Source organism: Lissotriton helveticus, chromosome 3_1 (genome assembly GCF_964261635.1).
Source record: "Lissotriton helveticus chromosome 3_1, aLisHel1.1, whole genome shotgun sequence".
Classification (NCBI taxonomy): Eukaryota; Metazoa; Chordata; class Amphibia; order Caudata; family Salamandridae; genus Lissotriton; species Lissotriton helveticus.
The window spans coordinates 763942161-763963809 of record NC_136061.1 but is presented as its reverse complement, the minus strand read 5'-3'; the positions used below and the strand labels follow the sequence as shown (position 1 = coordinate 763963809).

The 21649-nt window shown below is 46.2% G+C and overlaps 1 protein-coding gene across 4 annotated transcripts in view; it reads right to left on the bottom strand.

Moving 5' to 3' along the window:
- The window catches only part of DENND5A (DENN domain containing 5A), a 349938-nt gene that overhangs the window by 269559 nt on the left and 58730 nt on the right, over window positions 1-21649 (bottom strand). For 2 of the 4 annotated variants that reach the window (XM_078680968.1, XM_078680970.1), the window contains one exon: window positions 1522-1709. In XM_078680968.1, the coding sequence (XP_078537094.1) occupies window positions 1522-1709 (188 nt within the window). Of the gene's footprint in view, window positions 1-1500; window positions 1710-21649 lie in introns of all 4 variants that reach the window. The other 2 variants (XM_078680967.1, XM_078680969.1) reach the window with 1 other exon arrangement.

Below are 21649 nucleotides of genomic sequence, written 5' to 3'. Positions count from 1 at the left end.
AAAATACATTGCAAATCAACTTATTAACTGTCTCATAATTTCAATGGGGCTAGTATTAGAAGATACCAGAATTTTGATTTCCACAAGAACACTGCATACTTGAGGTCTTTCACCCGGAGATTTTGGCTGCTAAAAACAGCCAAGATGTATGGGTGAAACACTGGGGGAAAATGAGGACTTAACAGTAGATCCGGAATCATGAGACTCTCAAGGTTACATATAAAATATTCAACCAACCTCCCACCCACGTCACAAGTACTCACTGTATCTGTAACTGTGCAGCATGGTTGAAAGTAAAAAAAGTTTCAAGTGTTAAGCTGTGGTCTTCTTTTTTTATTTCAACCATGCTACACAGCAGTCCCACTACTGTACAATATGGCTAAAAAAAACATTGACAAAGCCAATAAATCGTGCATATGTGACCGTTGAATGGCTCTTTTCTCCTTCCTGATGTCAGAAGAAGATTGTTGCCTTGCTGATCTCTTTTGCGCCAATCTTCAACAACTTCAATCCAGACTTACAAGCTTACCCAGGAAGTTTTGTTAACCTTTGTATTTTTTTCCTCTTAACTGGAACCCTTTTAAAGAGCATCTTGTCAGCTTTCACATATACTAATGGGCATTAAATGAGTCAAGGAAGAAGGGGAATCAACCAACCCTCGCATCATCCATTCAATGACACTGGGTCACATGTATGTGATGGCATTCCTGAGACTTCATCAGCAGGTCAACGCTCATGTGATGTACTTTTTTCTGATGTCAACATTGTACTAATGAGCAATTTTGAAACCTGAGATTTTTATTTTTGCACATAGAATCTTGGAAAGTATGAAATATATACAATCAGTAAAATAACAGCAGTTATACATTGCATGTTGCTTTTTAAGCCGGCCTTAAAAATTCTAATAACTGGCCTCATTATGAGTAGCCCTTTATTTGGTGCAGAGATAATCTCCAATTCCATCCAGTATCCCCACTTCAAATAACGGGCATTACTAGTTATTGACTCCAGAATGGGGGAATAAAGTGTGGACTCGAGAATATCAGGCCTATTTCCGCATGTCATTCCAGACTCCAGGTCCAACTAAGGTGCCATTTACCACTGCTGTTTAACGCCTGCTTTAATACAGTGGGAAATGGCAGCGGCTGAGTGGTGCAGGTCAGCGGGACTGTAGTGCAAGGGTTAGGAGGGCCACAACAGGGCATGGCAATTTTGGGGAGGGAATTATCTGCTCTCTCCATGCTGAAGGAGGTGAGCAGACAAAGGTCTGGCTCAGCTTCTGCTGCAGCACCACCTGGGAGTCAAAACTGGTTTCACCGGATCTTGGTTTGCACCTGGTAAAACCAGGTATGGTGTTTTTAGATATTGGCATTACCAGTTCCGGAACCACAGGGCCACTTTTTAGTGTAAGGAACAGTATCCCTTGATGACACAAATCCGGACAACTCATAATGTGGCCCTATTTGTTTGCCCTTTCCAAGAACCCAGTTAGGGACTTACCACAGTAACAGCATTCCTCACCTCTTGAGGCAGTTCCAATTTGGACCTATCATCGAGTCCGTTGGAGTGTAAACCCATCAAGTAAGGGACAGGAGCATCAAGGAAATGAAGGAGAGATGCTGGGAGGATGGGAACATAGACATGCTGCCACTGAAATGGAAACATAAGCCCTGTGATGGTCTCTGCCACAGTCATCAATCTCTGGTAATCTAGTAGGAAAATAAAGCACAAATCATGTGTGAAGTACAGAATTTCACGCTCAACAATCACTCACATTAAATGCATAATAAATACAAATCATAATTTACATATTGTATGTCTTTGCCAAAAGGCTCTATTTAACTCACGTGGAATTACAAAGACACAGGATAAAAAATAAATGTTCATCACTATCAACACTGTTTGATTTTCAGTGTTAAGCACCTCTTTTCTCTAGCAAATAACTCTACCATAGCTTTATAATGGCTTGATTGCCTTTGCTAACACCACTTGCACACCACAGTAGGAGAACGAATACAGATGTAAGTAAGATGTATCCTTTATGGTAATGCTGTTCAGTTTTTTCCTAAGGTCTAAGCTATAAGAGACTTCCACTAGGTACTGTCTAAATACCTACACAGGCTTGCATTTATTTCAAAGAGAAAACAAAAATGTATATCACAGCAAATCCCACTTGTTGCTCTATTTGGGTCAGTCCTTCGTCACCAACTGTTTTCTAAGTGGCATCACCTAGCTTCCATTTAAAGCTCTCAAAAGCCTGCAGCTCAGACCCTATGGCTCCTCTCTTATTGCCTGGCCACTGACATCTACGTTCAGCCTGTGGCTACCCTCATCCAGACATAGATACTAACTTTGCACAAACAATGTGATCTTCCTCAGGCTTGGTGTGGGTCTGCGAGCACTAACTTTAGCTGCCATTAGCTCGAAGCAAACTTTGATACGTTCAAGATGATGCCATGTGAGGTACAGAATATTTGAAGTTGTGACCTACTAATCACACAGAATGGGGTGCTACCCCAGTTCAGCTAAGGCTTTCAAAATCCTATGGTTTAAGAATGATTTAGCAGGGGGAGTGGGTTCACGCTGCAGCGAGATGGCCGGGTAAAGGAGTAGCTCCGATTCCCTCAGCCCAAAACCACAGATTCGACTAACAAATCTGCACCCCGAGTACGGGTAAAGCTGCCAGGTGTGTTCCAGTCTTGGCCGGGCCTGCAGTCGAGCCCGCCGAGACAGAGCGGAGCGAGTGGAAAGCCTCCGTTATCTGAGGCCTCCCCAGAGCGTAAACCCGGGACCTGCCGTGACGGCCGGACCAGAGAAGGGAGCGTGAACGTGCGGCTAGAGCGCCACACAACCTCGAGGCTGTTGGCTTGATCCTGGGATAACTGCAGCGAAGTAGAGAGGTCCATGGGGCCTGTGCAGTGGTGAGTCCGCCAGACCTGGAGGAAAGAGTGGGGGTCAGCGAGTGCCTCACATTGGCGGCGCGGCCCATCCTGCCGGAGTGATGTCCCCAGCGGGCAGAGGTTGCTAAGTGGTGATGAGTGGGTGCCACAGGATCAGATTGCCCCCAAGCGAGTGTCTGGGCTCCAGCTTGGTGGGGCCCCAGAACCCCCAGAGTGGGGAGGGATTCCTGCGCAGCCTGAGACTGGTGAGACCTGCATCATGCGGGTGGGACTCGGCACCCGAGGGGCCCTAGTGATGGCGGTGCACCCATTCCATTGGAGGACAGGCGGGATACCCCACCAACGTGTACTGCTGAGGGGTCAGACCCCTGGAGCCAGCATCGCAGTAAGTCCTCCAGCCCTGAAGTGAGTGCAGAGGGCGGTGAGTGCCTCGCCTGTCCTCCCGGAGTGGTGTCATTGGCGGATAGTGAAAGCTGAGTGGTGAAGACTGGACTTCAACAGATCCGGACTGTCCCCAAGTGAGTGAGCGGGGAGATCCCTCCAGGTGGGGCAGAATGTTGAGCGGGAGAGTCTCAAAACCGACGCAGCCGAATAAATTGGACTGATATACTTGCCCAAAGGTGACTGTTCCTGTGCACCTCTCCCGGGATGGGCCCGCTGGGGGCCTGGCACCAGATCTGTTCGTTGAGGACCTCATACTCTACCATTTACGCCCGAAGGGCCTGTCAAAATTATTTGTGGTGGAGCGGGTCCACAGAGTCCGCGGGGGGCAGGGGGGGTCCAAAACCCGACGCCCCCTGTTCCTTATTGGCTAGACTACTTAATTTTCGTGACCGGGACGTGATCTTACAGAGCGCTAGGGTGGTGCCACCACTCAAATACGAAAATGCAGTCATCTCTTTCTTCCTGGACTTTACTCAAGCCATACAAAAACATAGGCAATCCTTCCTTGCTGTCAAGAAGAGACTTAGAGATAAAAGGACTGAAGTATGCAATGCTCTTCCTGGCTCGGCTACGGGTTGAGGCAGGTGGAAGGGCCTGTTTTTTTGATCACCCGGAGGCAGTGACGGAATGGTAGAGGGATGGAGAGACACAAAGGAACATAATGCCTGGTGACACTTGACCAATATGTAACTCTGAGTATGAGACAATTCTTGGCTTGACAAGCTCCAATGCCTGTTTCACCCTTTGCCAAGTGCTGAACGAGAGGGAACAGTCTGCGGCAACAGACGTCCTGGGGGACACTGACTGGTCGAGTCGTATCACGTTTCCTGTTTTCAAATACACTGGTGACTGTCCTACTTGGGGAATAAATCTGGTTTGTTTGAGAAAATGGTGTTGGGGCGGAGGGATGGAGCGCCTTTCCCCACATTTAGCTACTCTTAGTTCTTAAGTTCGGCGAAAGGCACTCTGCAAAGTTGATCTCATGGGTAGTTTTCGGCCCAGAGTGCAGGGGCGCAGGGAGGGGTGTGGTCGGGTTTGGGGTTGGGGAGGGTGTTCACGTGTTATAGTTCAATCAGCAGCAACAGTTATAATGGCGCTGGAAGACACGATCACAACTGAAAATCGTCATGGGCACACACTGAGATAAGAGCTTTACTCTACTGAGCTGAAACGTTAATGGGCTCGGAGATAAGGTGAAACGCACTTTAGTCCTACAGTACATCAAACGCCACTCCCCTGATGTGGTTATCCTTCAGGAGTCACAACCGGTTGTAACACTTGTCAAGCACTAAACAGATGGGGATATAGGTTAGTGGCCCATTCCGGTTTCACTTCTGGGTCCAGGGGAGTGGGCATCATGATCAAAAACTCCTTCCCCTTCTCCATGCAGTCTACACGCTCAGATGAGTGGGGCATCTACATCGCTATCACATGGCAGTGGGAGGGCAACACACTTACCTTAATGGCAGTCTATGTCCCGCCCGGGTTACAGAACCAAACGTTCACTGATCTGGGTACCCAACTGATCTCGCTTCCTGAAGGTCTTTTACTGGTGGGAGGAGATTTCAATGTGGTGGCCTCTGGATCCCTCGATTGTCACCCCCCCCCTCCATGACATAGGCCACTTGTGTTGCTGGCTTCCTGTCTTCCTGGAGGTCCTCGGCCTCTCGGATGTATGGAGGGCGTTTCATCCTAACAGCATTCAGCATACCGTTTTCTCAGGGGCGCATCATAGCTTTTACCGAATTGATTACATCCTTACCTCTACGTCTCTGCTCACCCACATTCAGGAGATAAGGCACTTGGCACTGGGTATCTCTGATCACTCCCCGGTATGGGCTCGGTTGGTCCTGGGAGACACGCGGGTGGGCCCATCAGCCCCTGGTTCCTCCGCAACCCTTTGGAACGCAAAGATCTCTTGCTCAGCATGGACTGCTACTTTCAGGAAAATCAGGGTTCGGGCAAATCCCCACAAATATTGTGGGATGCATTCAGATCGGTAATCAGGGGGCAGGCTCTCTCACTTATTGCAGGAGTCAAGAAAGAAAAACAAAAAGATCTTGAAACCGTAGAGGTCTCGTTGAAGAAATGAGTCCAGGAAAACTTCACCTCTTGAAATTAAAGAGAGACGAGTATAAAGATATTGCCACTGACAGGGCTAGAACTTGGGGGTGTGAGAGAGATGGTAGAGTGTATGAATGGGGAGACAAAGCTGGAAAGCTGCTGGCCTGGCCAGTCAGGAAAGAAAGGGCCAACAGGCTTGTCCAAGAGTTAGCGGACGAGGCGGGTGGAACAGTCACAGACCCCCTAAAAATTGTTAGTGAGTTTGCCGCACACTACAGCGCGATATATCAAACAAGCTTGCCATTTTTCGAGGAGGACTCCATGGACCTCCTCCGAGATATCTGCATCCCTGCCCTCTCTGAAGAGGATACAAGTTTCTTAAAAAGTGACATCACCAATGATGAAATAGCCTAGGCAATCAGGAACCTCTGATCGGGGAAAGTGCCAGGCCCCAATGGACAGCTGATCGAACTTTATAAACTACATGCCAATAAAATAGCCCCACACCTCCAAGCCATGTTTGAAGAGAGTAGGAGGGTGAGGTCACTCCTGCCAGACCAGCATCTTGCGTCACTGGTCATAATACATAAAGAGGGTAAACCTAGAAATAAATGCGCCTCCTACAGATCTATCTCCCTGCTCAACACAGAACCTAAAATCCTTGCCAAACTTTTGGCCACTCAGTTGACTCTGTGATAAATATCATGCACCCTGATCAGTTGGGGTTTATGCCCCACCGAAACACGGCCCTAAATCTGCTAAGGGTGCATGGAGTGCTGGGGAGGGTAGACACCATTAAAGAGGCGGCCGTGATTGTGTCCTTAGATGCCTCCATGGCGTTTGATACCATTGAATGGCCATACCTTCTCGCTGTTCTTGGCAAAATGGGGTTTGGGCCCGTCTTCACAGCATGGGTTAGACTCCTCTACTCGGAGCCATTGGCTCAGGTGGTGGTCAACAAAAACGATCAGACACATTCAAACTGAGTTGTGGTACCTGCCAGGGGTGTCTGCTGTCGCCCCTGCTATTTGCCCTCTCGCTGGAGCAACTGGCGGCCTTGATTCGTAGGGATCCGGTGATTCGGGGACTGCGGTGGTTGGCGGATTTGGAGGACTGCATCTCGCTCTATGCAGATGATATACTCTTCTACCCCGCCTCCCCCAAAATGTCTCTAAGATGTGTACTAGACATTTTTACGGCCTTTGGTAGATATTCTGGCTACTCAATTAATTGGAGCAAGAATCTCATATATATATCCTCGGAAGCAATCCTCCTGCTCTACCCAGGGACTGCCCAATGCATACAGTGAGGGATGGCTTTCGCTATCTTGGGATCTTTGTCACTGCAGACTCTAAGCTCCGGTATGAGATACACCTGCTCCCACCCTTGCAGACGCTGAGGCGGGATATCGCCAGTGGAAAGACACTCCCACTCTCATTGCTGGGCAGAGCGGTGTTGTAAGTCCTGAAACTATGAAGAGATCTTAAGAATAAAGTAGAGATCTTATTCAACATCACCTGGTCTACGGATCTTTCATCTCTGTAACAAGCGGCTTTATTCAAAATGAAGTCCCTGCCCATTTTTCTATACGCCCTGCAAAATTACCCATCTGGTCCCTGCGAGATACTTTAGGGAATATGAAGGCTTGCAGAGGGAGTTGCTGTGGGATGGGAGGCCCCGAATTGCACTCAATAAAGTGGTCTTAAACTGATATGACGGTGGCATAAGTCTCCCCGAAATTAGGAAATATTATTGGGCTTCCCACCTTGCCGCTATCAATCAGGGCATCTACCGAAGACCGGATGATCCAGGTTTTACCATGGATAGATGGCTGCTGCCTGGCGGGGACTACAATAGAGCCCTGTATTCGAACCCTGGAAAATTCCCCTTAACTGGTTCAACCAAACACTCTATCCAGATTTGGCACGTGGCTAACAAAAGTTTAAGTTGGGACAATCTCACATTGGCAGCTCCCCTGTGGGACTCGGAACAGCTGGGCTACCTGCGTACCTCAAAGGGATTTGACAAATGGGATCTCATTGGTATCTCCCGGATAGACAACCTCTGGATGAAGGGTGATATGATTGCGTTTGACACTCTCCAACAACAATTAGAGCTCTCTGGCTAGGAGTTTTCCCGTTATCTGCAGATCCGTCATGCTCTTGTTACAACCCTATTGAAGGGCACTGCCCCTCCTGAGTCTTCACTGCTAGAAGACAGATTGCTTAATGGATACCTCCCAAAGAAATCAATTTCGTTAACGTATAAAAAATAGATTAACAACACCCCGGACCCTCTTGAATGTCTACGTGAGTGTTGGGAAAGAGATGGCCTTGAGATTGACGAGGAGGAATGGCAAGAGGCGGTGACCTCGCCCCGAGAGATGGCGATTTCCGCTCGGCTATGACTGGTCCAACTTAAAATATTGCATAGAACATACGTCACTGGGCCTCAGCTGGTTCATATGGGGAGGTTGGGATTGGAGAAGACGCTGTGGTCAGGTGGGCACTTTCCTGAACATATTTTGGGAGTGTGAACAGATCCAGGAGTACTGGTGGGGGCTACACAAGGTCATGTGGGAAGTATTCCACAAAGACATTCGCCCAGAGCGGAGGTTAAAAGATGTCTCCTTAATGTTTGGGATCCCGCTGATTTGACTGGTATGGAGAGGCTCTGGGCTCATGTGGGTGCAATGTTAGAAATACGTGATATAGCACAAATGTGGGGGATGGGAATCTCACCGACTCTGGACACCTGGAAAAAGAACTTAGATTGGTGTATGTTCCGGGAGAAAACGGTCTACGTGACATGGGAATGTCCTTGGAAGTGGTTCGCTGTATGGTGTGAGTGGAATGACTACCAGGGAGATATTTGTGCGGCCCCTTTGGTCCCCTTGGAGGATGATCCTTTGTCTCCTTGAAGCCCTCTCGGGTGCTCGATATATATCCCAGCAACCTCTGATGTCTAAATGTACTCGCCATTTGTATCCACACCATGTGCACACTGCTTTGCCGAATGTCAATGTTTATATTTAATAAAAATTTGTTTAAAAAAAAAAAAAGAATGATTCAGCACATAAACTGAAAGGGTCAGCTTTCTATTCATCCTGCTTGGATCAGTATGAGAAGAATTATCCCTGGTTGATAAAACTTAGTAGACAGTCAGGAGTCATAGGCTTCAGATTAGCCTATGGAAATATTCTTTTCTGAGGCTCTAAAAGGTTCTTCTCTCCTGCTGAGTACATTGTCCAAAATACGACTGATCAGTTTGTTTTTAAGTTCCCTGAAGCAGTGTTGACGGTTGAAGGCAAAGACACAGTTAATAAGCAATGGAAGACATGGCCGGACTGGTAACCAAAAGCAGTCCTTGCAAAACTGTTCAAAGCAGACCCGCTCCCATCCTCCTCCTCCATCATCTTTTTCTCTCCTCATCTCTCCTTGTTTTCACTCCTCTCTATTTTTCCTCTCACAGCTCCCCGCTCTATGAGCCACCCCCCACCCACACCATTCAGGGTGCTGCTGAAGAATCACCACTCATCAAAGCCTCTACATTCCTTTGTGGATGGAAGCTCATGACCGTATGACATTGTTCTACATTCTGTGCATCAACTGTTATTTTTGCATTTGTCACCCCGAGTGGGATGGGTATGCTCAGAGGTGAGTCCCATGCTCTCCACACCACAAGCTATCCTGGCTGAAGTGTTCAATTTAAGGATGTATCTTCACCCTGCTTCTACATCCTGTGCATCCTACACAAGATCTTCAAGTGGCTTTCCCAAAATGCAAGACGTACTGTCACCCAGGTCTTCATCACCAGCCAACTGGACTACAGAAACGCCCTCTGCGCTGGAATCGAGTCCCACCTCATTCAAAGACAGCAGGCCATCCAGAACACCACAGCAAAACTCTCCCTTGATTTCTCACGTCACACCCCTATCCGCCCCCACCTCAGAAAACTCCACTGGCTCCTGGTACACAAGACATGCCAGTTCAAGCTTCTCACCTACACCTACAAGGCCCTGCATGACTCCGGACCTGCCTACGTCAACCACTGCCTGAAATTTCGCAAACATTCCATACACCTCCACTCCACCTCCCTTGTGGACGGCTTCCCCCTGCACCTCAAGATCTCCCCTACTCTACAAGAATTCCGAAAGATGCTGAAAACCTGACTCTTTGACTGAGACTCTGGACCCTCCTACCACCTGGATACCCTGAAGGGTGACAAGTCACGCTCAACAAGTTTACTGATTGATTGCCTCCTCAATAATCTGAAGTGGCCATCGTGACATAGCCTTCAAGATAAACCTTTCAGCCTAGAGAACAAACACAAAGACAACCAAAAGCAGCAACAGAATGCACAGACAATGGAAGGAACTTAACCTCGTAGCACTGAACACCCATCCCGCCATAAACCACAGCAACTACAGGATGTATCTACCTTCTACTACTGGCTATCCGCAGCCCTGGAGAACCAGATACCATTAAACATGTTGAAGAAATATAGCCTCAAGAAAAGGATTACATTGACCAAGGACAAAATTAAGAAAATAGGAACAAAACCCTGCATCATGCAACACAAAACGAAAAAGACAAAATATTACTCGAGCACACAAAGCTGCAATCATAACTACATTAGCGCACCACTAATCTACATGCATAATGGATGCAGATTGCCCACTGAAGGAACAGCATATGGTTCTGGCATAATTTAACAACCCAGAGTACTACAACTCAGAGACTCCCACACTCTCAAGCTTCTGTGACAAAATTGACATAAATGTTCATCGACACAAATTGAAAAATTAGGGGACCACCTCAATAGAATGCCATCTAACACTCCTTTTCCAAACAAATGAACAGCCGACAAAAAAGGTCAACTAACTCTTAACACCCTGACAGCACTACCAAAATATATTTCCACAACCTTGCCAAGGCAGGCAGGCCATCAGGATTGCCATTGGGCCCTGCACCTCTCCACCCTCAGAAAGTTCATTTGGGGAAGTAGCTAGATGCTTGCCAAATAAATCCTTACAACAGTGATCCTTCCCATCAGAGCTAAACACATCCTACATCTGCCCAGTTCTCAAAAAGAAGAATCTTGACCCAGCCAACCTAGAAAACTACAGGTCAATTTCCATTGACTGAATCCTGGGTAATCTGTTTCAAAGAGCAGTATTTACCCAAATCTACTTCACTGAGGACGACAACCTGTTGTTGGGTCAACAGTGTGAGTTCAGACCAAGAAGAGGCATGAAATCAGCTCTCCATATTTGGACAACCACAAGCTTACTGTCAATAAGAAAGGCAGGACTCCACTACAACCCACAACGTGACATGCTACAGACATGCAGATGACAAACAGAAAGCCTTAACATGTCAAAACGTGATGTCCGCCTCCATGCCACCAATACATGGATGATGGATAACCACCTAAAACTCAATATCTCAAAAACGGAGATCATGACATGTGAATAGTTGCACAAACACGAACCTATGCCAATAGGACTCAAAGAACTTGATGCTCCATCAGCCACATCAGGTGGCGTGAGGAACCTCGGGGGAGCTCAGACCAGTCCCTGATCCCACATGTCAAAAAAGTCACTATGAACAAGTTCTACACAATGAAAACACTGAGACGCATCCTTCCATACCTTGGATTTTGGACGAAGTTACCTGTTATCCTCACCCTCAAAATCTCCAAGGTGGACTAAGCTTGTACACCCGGGCCTGTGCTTCCTTTTCTGCAAACGACAACAAATCTAGAACACTGCGGCAAGACTTCTTCTCTCCCCATACAACCCAAGGAACACATGACGCCAGTTCTACGAGCCCTTCACTAGCTATCAATAGATAACTGATCAATGTTCAAAGCCCTCTGCATTATCCACAGAGCCTAACATGGCAACAGACTGTTATATGTATAGTTGAAGTTTAAAGAATGCTCACAACATAGGAAGCTACGTTTGAGATTAGCATTGCGGATTACTTCAGCCCCTAAGGAAAAGAATCAAAGGAGGATAAGCAGTCTCGGTCCAAACTGTAAATGTCTGAAGCTCCTTGGCAAGCAACATAAGTAATATGCAGGAGCATAAGAAACATACATGAGAGGTGAAAAGATGGCTGTCCTGTTCCAAACAGAGACCATGGGTCAAGGCAAACAGTCAAAAACAACCTACCATCAGCATAAGCACAGCCCACTCCAATCAACAGCCTTTTACAGCAGTCAACAATGTAATGATAGAAACTGGCAACCCACCAGTAACAGAGGCACACTATCCTCTTTCCAATTAACAAGTAACTATAATATTACGCCACATCTAAATATGCAATCATTCTATCACATGTATGCATGGGAAAGAATCAACATGTCCACTATAACCAACCACCCTACACCAGTTGGACAGTTGTGATGTCTTTGAAGATCTGCTACACATTCTTGGCTCACCTCCGAGTCCTAACTAGGTCTATATTCTGAACATTAACTGACACCTCATAGTTGAGAACCTATAATAACAATCATGTAAAGGAAGTCTGTAACCCAGTTCATTATAGCAAATCTCAATTTCTTCCCCTCCCTGCCAGATTCATAATATCATTCTGCACGGTGCACATCATTCTGCTACCGTCAACATATACATTTAGAACCATAACATAAAAAACCATACAAATAATAATGGAATCTGCAGAGCTAATAACAGTTGCCAACACAATGAAAATCATAAACATCGGATCTATCTCTATTGTCTCCTCATCCATCACACTGCTAAGCGCAGCATCGCAAGACAAGCTAGCAGCTTCTGTGTGGTTTGACAGCCATGATATGAAAATGCATCCCATGTAGGATCAAAACAAAGACAACACACTTCCATCCACACACCCCGAACGGAGCAGAGTGCTACCTGTGTGGGTAAGCACTTCAGTGCCCCACATAGGGATGGAAAGTGCTATATAGAAGCTACAGTACAGTACAATTCAAGCATCAGTATTTGAAGCAAGAGGTTATGTCAGGAAGCACTGCGTGGCATAGGCCTTCAAACCCAATCCCCTTTCTCCTCTTGGGACCGACTACACAGATGAATGGGTAAACCACCAACAAAAATTATTTTTATTTACTGCAAAATCTGTTTGCTCTATTTTTTCAAATGGAAGGTTATCCTAGTTTTCTTTGTTATCTAAAAATAAGTCACAAGCAAGTGTGTGTAATATTTAGTGATGATTTAATAATTAATTTGTATTAAATGTCTTTGACCACTAAAAAAAAAAAAAAAGAATAAATGTAATGAGGAGGCCAGGGGGTGGGGGTTGAACAAGAACAAAATAGTACTCTGAGGAGAAGTTGGCCCAAACTGGAACCCAGTGATTACAGGCTGGAAGGAGTATTACTAGAATGATGGGAACAAGAGGAGGTATTACATCATCAGTGAAGCAACAATAATTGGTGACATTACATTAACATAATTTCCTCACTCACACTTGTTAAGCTCTCATTAGTGATATCTTTAATTAGGCTTTAACAAGCCTCCAAGCAAGAGCAGATGCAGAAACATCAGGGAAGAATGCACCATTGAGCAGAGTTCTATCAATAAAATCTGCAGATGGGGCGCTCACGAATAAAAGGAAGAAAAGAAAATAGGCGTAGTAGCAGGTGCAAACTGGGACTCCTGTGGAAAAGGAGTCAAACAACTGCTGTTGCCAGACACTATCCTGACTGATGTGCTGGCTTTTGTGCTCCCTCATCTGTCTGGGTCCTGGCCATGGCAAATTTTCCAGACCTGGGTTCAGACAGTCAGGGCGCTAACCATTATGAGTGCACATGGGAGGATGGAGAGTCATACTTATACCTGCCTAGATTCTGTACAGAGACAGATCTGTCAGTCATTGAAGGGAGACATTGCAGTAGGGCTTGGCCACTGCACCATCATAGGTTCTGGCATTTGACAAGTTCTTGGTATGTTAGACTTGTGCTGATTCTAGAAGACGAGTTGGCAACTCAGATCACTTAATCCTGTTTCTTTCCTGCAGTTTGCAAAGGCAGTCTCTACTACCCGCTCAGATAAGGCAGTTTCAGGTCAAGCACATTCTTGCGAACCCAAGAACAGGCTGACTTCATCACCAGGTGAAAGTTGGAACACTGAGATCAGAAACGTTATGTTATCCCTGGCTCTGAAGATCCCTTTTTAACCCGAAGGAAAAATATAGTGTATGAGGCCTGAGCCTATAATATCTGATGGATATTGCTGCTTTCTATAGTTTGAGCATGTGTGCTTTTTGTGACACAATAGATTTGTTCCCTATAGATATATCTCTGTTGAGTCTAAATTAGTGCGGGCATTTTAGCCTCTAAATCGCTTGGCACTTAAGGCTGTTACTGGACATAATGGGATGGCCATGCACTCACATTCACTCAGGTATGGGTATTCGAGAATATACTTGGGGATATGACTGCATCTAGGCATAAAAGGCTGTATTCACAAATACGCTATCTGCATCACAGTAGGTGACCTCTGATATATCATGGTTGCCCCACTGACATCTTACAGCAGCACACTAATTAATATATAGGCAATCACAGAAACCTTTCTGCATATTGTAGAAATCTTGCCATTATTGTAGATTCTTCACTTCAGATAAGTCACTTTCTGTTATTTCATTAAGGTCAAAGATCATGTGTCATCACACACTGTGATGCCACTGATCAGCTGATGTCAATGCCTGTGATGAGGTAATTGGAAAAATTGGCTTTATGAAGTAATTTATGCTCCCCCTGGCATTTTGGTGAATTTACAGCCATGGTGAGTATCATTCTTTTGTGAGCTCTGGAGGGATTGTAGTACTCCTGCAGAGAAATGTGTGTAAAATATGAAAATCCCTCTGTCTTTAACTTGACTATTAATAATTCAAGAGACCACCCTTACCAAGGCCACCAACTAAGTAATTGTGTCTAACTGGACTATTTCTAAACAGCATCAATGATATCTACACTTTTTTTAATTTGCTACCCCCTGCTCTCTGTTTTTGCCCACAGGTACTAAGTAAGACCCCTGTGTTCCTTTCCAATGTTCAATAAACATGTACCCTTCAAACTATGTAGAGAATACACAGCTATTAATGCACTACTTTGCCTTTCCCAGAACTTTAGCAATTAAACATAAAAGAAAGCCCTACTAAACCACTTCGTCAATGAGAGTGGTGTATAATGGCACTAATCCCTTCTGCCCTAAATTAATTTCACTTTCTGTTTTAGAGGTCCTGATTACGTAACAGAATAATTGTCTATGTTAGATTACTAGAAGATATGATAGTTCATATTGATACATGCCATGCAGCTGTATAAGATGATAACAATAGTTCAAAACATTTATCTTTACCAGTTGCTCCTGGGATTAAGACTTGCTTCTTTGATGACATGTTAAAAAGGGGGTCTTTTATGACTTCGATTAATAATCAGAAAGATGATTGACTTGGAGTAGGAAACATTGATTGCCTTCTACTTACAGGTGTGATTCTGAGAAACCTTTCTGCCAGCAATGCTTTCCAGAGCATCATACTGTACATAACAACACATAGAACAGTGAGGTGGTGATATGAAAAGGCTGGCGAACAAACTGGAGGGTGGTAGGCAACTTATTAACAGGACATACATTACACAGAACATGAGAGAAATGTAATGTAGGGGCCCATGCAGGCTGACAGAGCATGCACTGCTTTCAAACTCACAAGCTGAAGGTTGTTGGATCTCGGGTTGTGAGATAGAGTGTATCTAGCCAGCGTTTGTGATAGGTACTAAGTCAAGGACAGACAACCAGACATCTTGGATTTAATTAAGGGGGGTTAATAGAGTGTATTTGGATAAATGAATAGGGTTCATGTGGCAAGGTTTATGACTTTTCGGGAGGAGTGGCACGAGAAATCTTTCACTAGTTAATTTGGCTCATGAAAAGGATTTTAAATTATATAGTTCAATACAGATGTAGTTGTGAGGAATTAATCTACTCAAGTGTTAGAGTTAATGAGCTAGCCAAGGTTTCCAGTGGCATGATTGGAGCTAAAGTATCATGGGTGAGATGAATGTGTCTAGGTGTGGGGGTTGTTGGCCAAGACTGTGTGAAGTAGATTCGAGATTTACATGCATGATTGCAAAGTCACCCAGAGTTGGATTGCTGTTGAAATAATGAAATAGGAGGAGTATCTGAGTGTTGCCAGCATTTGGGTTGTATGAAAAACCGAAGAAGCTTGTATTTCAAATGGATGTGTTGAACAGAGATAAAAGGAGGGGACCCAAGACTGGTCCTGTGGGATACCCACAACCAGGGAGTTGAAAGGGTGGAAAAGGAATCCCAAGAGACAGATCAATGGGAGAGGTTATGAGGAGCAATTCCAGGGCTGTGACAGTAACTCCAAGGATAGTCAGGATCACGAAAAGGGATGAGTGGTTAACCACGTCAAACGCTATTGCTAAGATAAAGAGTATTAAGATAGAGGACTGGGGATTGTGATGTGCAGAGGAAACACATACACAGGTGAGAGCATTCTCTGTGGAGCAGTAAGCATGGAAATTGTGTTTGAATGGATTATATAGAGTGCTATTTGAGAGTCAGAGAGACAATTGAAGAGTAGGCATTTAAGCATTTTAGAAACAATATACTCTCTGATAGTTTGAAGGGAAGTAGATATCAACAGTGAATTTTTTACAAATATTTGGCCATGGTTATACAACTGTAGATTTGAAGTCTTGAAGATAGTGACCAGATAGAAGGGAGTGGGAGGATAGGGAGGTTAAGCAGGTCAGACCACTGGAGGAGAGTGCAAGGGAGTTTACAATATAGGGTCTGAATGTGTCTCGTAGAGTGCACAAAGATTTATGTAGTGATATGAATTATCAATAGTAGCTCCGGAGGAGACAGGAGTGAGAAGGTAAAGTAAGAGGTGGGAGGGAGGAGAAACAGGAGTGAGGGAGAGGAAGAGTTGGCCAAAAGGGAGACCAGAATGGATATGATAGTGAAGATAGATTTTAGAGGTGAAATAGGGGGCAAAATCAATGAAGTAGAGGGAGAATCACATGTGGAGAGAGAGGAACACATCTGCTGTTTTGATTTGCTTCAGGCAGTGTTCAGTATCTAAATGTACAGGTGGGGATAAATATCTTACAATCTTTTGGTACAAGGAGGGAAGCTATGCAGGCACAGGTTTAACTAAACATGGTGGAACCAAGTGTAAATAATTTATTTAAGAACATCAGTCACTGAGGCTGCGACCGGGCTGCGGCCATGGGGCTGGACGCTGCAGGCCAGCTACACCGGCTGGCGCGGTGGTGCGGTGCGCCCTACGATTTGGGCCGGGGGTCGGGGCCTCGTGGTAGTTCCCATCAGCGGAGCACTGGGGACAGTGATCTGGCCACATCCAAAGGAACTGCCAGCCCTGATGGCGAGCGAGGGAGAGTGGCAGGCCCTGAAAATGTGCAGATACGCGCATGCACCGGGCGGTGACTGCCAGTGATGAATCCAGGGGCCTGCAAGGGAAGAGAGGGCCCACACTGGGCGCCGAATGAGAGTCGGTGTTGGGGGCAACCCCTGTTCTTCATACCTCTGGCCTGGCGCAGCTGGAAATCGCGGGCCCCACAGGTTTGCTGGCGCCTACCGGTGAACCGACTGCCTCTGGCTTCCTGTCCTGTTCTGGGAGCCTGTGTGTGACCGTGGTCTCCTGTGTTCTCAATTGGTTTCCATGAGTCACGCACTCGTGGTCTCTGGGGTCGGGATTGTATCCTGAGACAGCACCCGAGACAGCCTCAGTCAATGGCAGTGGTACCCTACCTCTGAACAGCTAATAAGTGGCCCTTACGGGCGGAGTGATGTCGAGGCCAAAGGGTGCGAAGGGCGCTCAACAAACGAAGCTGGACAAATTCGCACTACCAAAAATAGTGGACCCTGAGTTTCACCGCGAGGGTAAAATGACAGCAGGGCCAGAGAGGGAACGCCCGGAAATACCCTTATGGTCGTCATTGGAAAAAAGAATGGACACTATCACCACGGAGAGCACCCTAATCAGAGCGGACATGACGAAGATCAGCGACAAAGAGAAGCAAATGGAGGTCGTCATTTCTAGTCTCCTGGGTGACACGTCACAGCTGCAACAACAAGTCAAAGAACTCCAGGACTTCTGGAAATTCACGGAAGATAAGCTCGACAATTATGAAGGTCGCACCAGGAGGAACAATATTCGAATCATTGGGGTGCCCGAAAAGGCGGAGGGGCCTGCAGTGGACCTATTTGTCGAGGACCTCATCCTTAACCACCTACACCCGGAGGAACTCTCCAAGTTCTTCGTGGTAGAACGGGCACACAGAGTCCCCGGTGGACGATTGAGACTAGGTGCGCCTCAGCGCCCCGTACTGGCAAGACTACTAAACTTCAGGGCTAGAGATGTGATACTACAGAATGCCAGGGTGGCCCCCCTCTTTACTACCAAACTGCGGAAATCTCCTTCTTTCCAGACTTCACCCTGAAGGTGCAAAAGCAGCGAAGATCCTTCCTAGAGGTGAAGCAGAATAAATAAAGCGGGATGAAGACCTGTAGTACGCCATGCTGCTCCTGGCCCAGTTAAGGGTGGAGGCGGAGGGCAAAGCATGATTCTTTAAGCGTGCGGAGGAGGCTGTTGACTGGCTGGAGGGTTGGAGGGGGGCAAATGGGCACAACGCTAGATGAGGGAGCTAGCCGCCAGACTGCACCGTAACGACTGCTGTACTGGTAAAGTACTCTTGCACGATTTGACCGAACCCACTTGTATGTTCTCTCCTGGGTAGGGAGGGTTGGTGAAGTTGATTGCCTGATGTCTGTCCTGGATGCTGGCGCTGATTGCCCTTCGGCAGTCTACTAGCGATATGGTACCCATCTCGGAGGGTGTCTATTGTTATGCATATCGGTGGGCAGGGTGGCGGAGCTGTTCACCCCCACAGTTTACTTCTAATAGTTAAAAGTTGGGTGACAGGCACTCTGCATAGTTGTTGGATGGGTAGTTTTACACCAAGAGTGCAGGGGAGCAGGGAGGGGGGAAGTTGGGTTGGGGGGTTATTCATTGTAAGTTCAGAGATGAAGATACTATCTATCAGTAGACAAAGGGAGGAATCAACGGTTCACATGTGCATTGATGAATACGCAGTGGGATAAGAGTTTACGACTTCTGAGTTGGAATGCCAATGGTTTGGGGGACAAAGTTAAGCGATGCATAGGGTTGCAACTCATCAAGCGGCACTCCCCGGACGAGGTGTTCCTTCAGGAGTCCCATTTGGTTGGTAAATCATGTTAGGCACTAAATAGATGGGGTTATAGATTGGTGCCGCACTCTGGTTTCATGGCGAGATCCAGGGGGGTGGGCATTATGCTAAAGAAGTCATTCCCACTTACTATACAACGCACTTGGATCAACGACATGGGTCGGTATGCAGCTATCACGGGGCAGTGGGAGGGGGCAGCACTGACACTGATGTCCGTATATGTCCCGCCGGGTCTGCAGGGCTGTACGTTTAAGGACCTTGGGGCCATAATGCTTTTGTTTCCAGAGGGATATCTCGTAGTGGATGGAGACTTTAATGCAGTGGTATCAAGAATACTGGACCGTCTTCCGTCATGAAACATTGGACCCTCGCAACAGTGGCTCCCTGATTTTGTGGAAGCTATGGGCCTGGTAGATGTGTGGAGGGCACGTCACCCACAGAGTCTCCAATACACTTTTCAATCTGGGGGACACAACAGCCTCTCCCGTACAGACTACCTTCTCGTGCCGGCTTCCCAGGTGAGCGGCGTGCGCGAGATACGACATTTGGCGAGGGGTATGTCAGATCACTCTCCAATCTGGTTGGAGGCAGTCTTACACGGAAAAAGGGTAGGGAAGGTCGCGCAGATCAACCCCTTGTACTTTCGTAATCCAGTGGTGAAAAAAGGGCCTGCTTCTGGCCACAGACCACTATTTTGCGGACAATATTGGATCTGTGACCAGACAGTGCTGGTGAGTACCGTCGCGGGGGAAGTATCTAGACAGGATCATTAGTTGGTCCTGGTCCGATGGGTTTGGGTACACAGATCCAGTACGAAGTATTCACCTAGGTGGATACGGGTCCCGACGTGTCTCTTTATGGGACCGGTATGTTCTGTACTGTTTTAGCAGTGCATCCAGTAATTCTAGTAAGTTTCGTTTTCGAGAAATTCATGTGTTCTGTTTTCAGTGTATCAGGTAGTATTCTGTTATCAATGTATTTTTATGTCGTGGTATGAGAGTTTTGTTTGCTATATTATTATTGTGATTATTGTGTATTGTGTTCCAAGTATATTAACGAAATGCCTCTATTCTCGAAATTACGTCAGTTAAAGACCAGAAAAGGGTTACTCGAAGAAGCAGTTCCTGTCCCTCCTAGGGACAGTCCAGGACATTTTATGTATCACAAGCATGGCTTAGATGCCATAATATATCTAGACTTATGGGCGGACTATACTAAGGAACTAGAAGAGAAATATAGATGGACCGTATCAGGTACATGGGATGCCGAGTGCATCATGCGAGTAGAAGAAGCATTATGGAAAAAGAAAGCCAGACAGTCCCAGAAAGATGCCATCGAGTCATGGCGCAAAGAATCTCATAAAAGAACCGAAAAAGAATTCAGAAAAACAGAATTAAGTAGGGAATCCGCAGAAAAAGCCCAAGAAAGGGAATTAATCGAAGAAGGTGCACGAGTTAGAGCAGAACAGTCAGACAGACAGAGAAATGCCCTTATTAAGGGTATGTATCCTCTTCTTGCCGAGGGCTTGCCAAAAGCAACCCCGGAAGCACCCTGTAATTTCCCGCCGCCATTGATCCCGACTAAGCTACGTCATAAACCGACCGCAGCTGATATTTTTCTTTCGTCCTACTTGGACGACACAGTCCCAGAATATGCAAATCCTATTCCGCCTGCTCCCGTTAATAATGTAATTCCTGCTCCTCCAGCCGTTGGTCCCGTGGGTCCAGTTAATGTTACAGCACCTGTTACAGCACCCCCGGCCCAGCCCACAGTACATGTACCCGCTTTGCCAGTCGCTTTACCAGCACGTACAGTATACACCGACGATTCTAGTTTAGGAGCCGCGGGGGGAAGTTCTCCTCGTACCCCGCCTCAACCAAGACGTATGACGCTACATGAACTAGCGTTACAGCGTACGCCAAAAGTGACTACATACGGAGATATCAAGCGAGCACTTACTGAATGTCGTTATGATCCAGTTCCAGGCGATGACCACATGGTCATATATTCATTACGTTTAAGACGGGTTGCCGGCTATTTGGACACCCTGCCCGATAAGGGAGAACATCTAGACAGAATATATCGTTTTATCCGTACAGGAGTGAATCCAGAAAGTATTCACGAAGCCATGGTTCAAAGAAAAGTCGAGACTCAGCTCATGATTTTAAAGTTTTTGATTAACTGTTTAATAAGAGAGCAAGATTATCCAGAAAAAGATCAAGAAGAAATGAAAGTCCTGACCAGGTGGAGTGACAATATAGCCGAGGGAAAACACAAGACACAAAATTGTATAGAGAGTATGTACAAGAAAATTCGTAGGGAAATCATAACGATACACGAGAAACGAGAAGCAAAACAAGCAACCGAGAAAGTAGATGACTCTTCTACAGAAGAGGTAGACAACGAGAATCCCTCCAGAATAGCGTATGTAGGTAGAACTAGACTTTCCGACCGACATTCACGCCTAGATTACAAGAAAGCTGTTCCTCCTCCAGCACCAGAACAGTGTTCTCTTGAGCAAGTATTCCAAGCTACCGATCACATTCTGAAATTACGAATAGGTTATAGTGAGCTCAGTACAATGCATGAACAAGAACTAGCCCGATCAGCGGTCCGGTGGACTACTGATTCTACCACTTTTCCAGACGAAGTAGTGGCCCAAATGTTTCTGACACTGCCCCCAGCCGAACAGCGACTGGTGGGTATGTATATGATCCAACACCTCATTACACTGTATGAGGAACAACATTCTGATCCAGGTCCTTTACATGATATATTGAACGAGTTACTCCAGTACAGATGGAAAGGTCTAGGTACCAATTTAATTAGTGTCATTTTAAAACAGCGCCACAAATACCGAACGTTTCTGAATCCACATTTTGTTCACGTCTCACCCCCAGAAAGTAAATCATTCTACATAGACAGACAGAATCCGTTACGAGAAGTACATCCAGTCAAGAAAGAGGGTG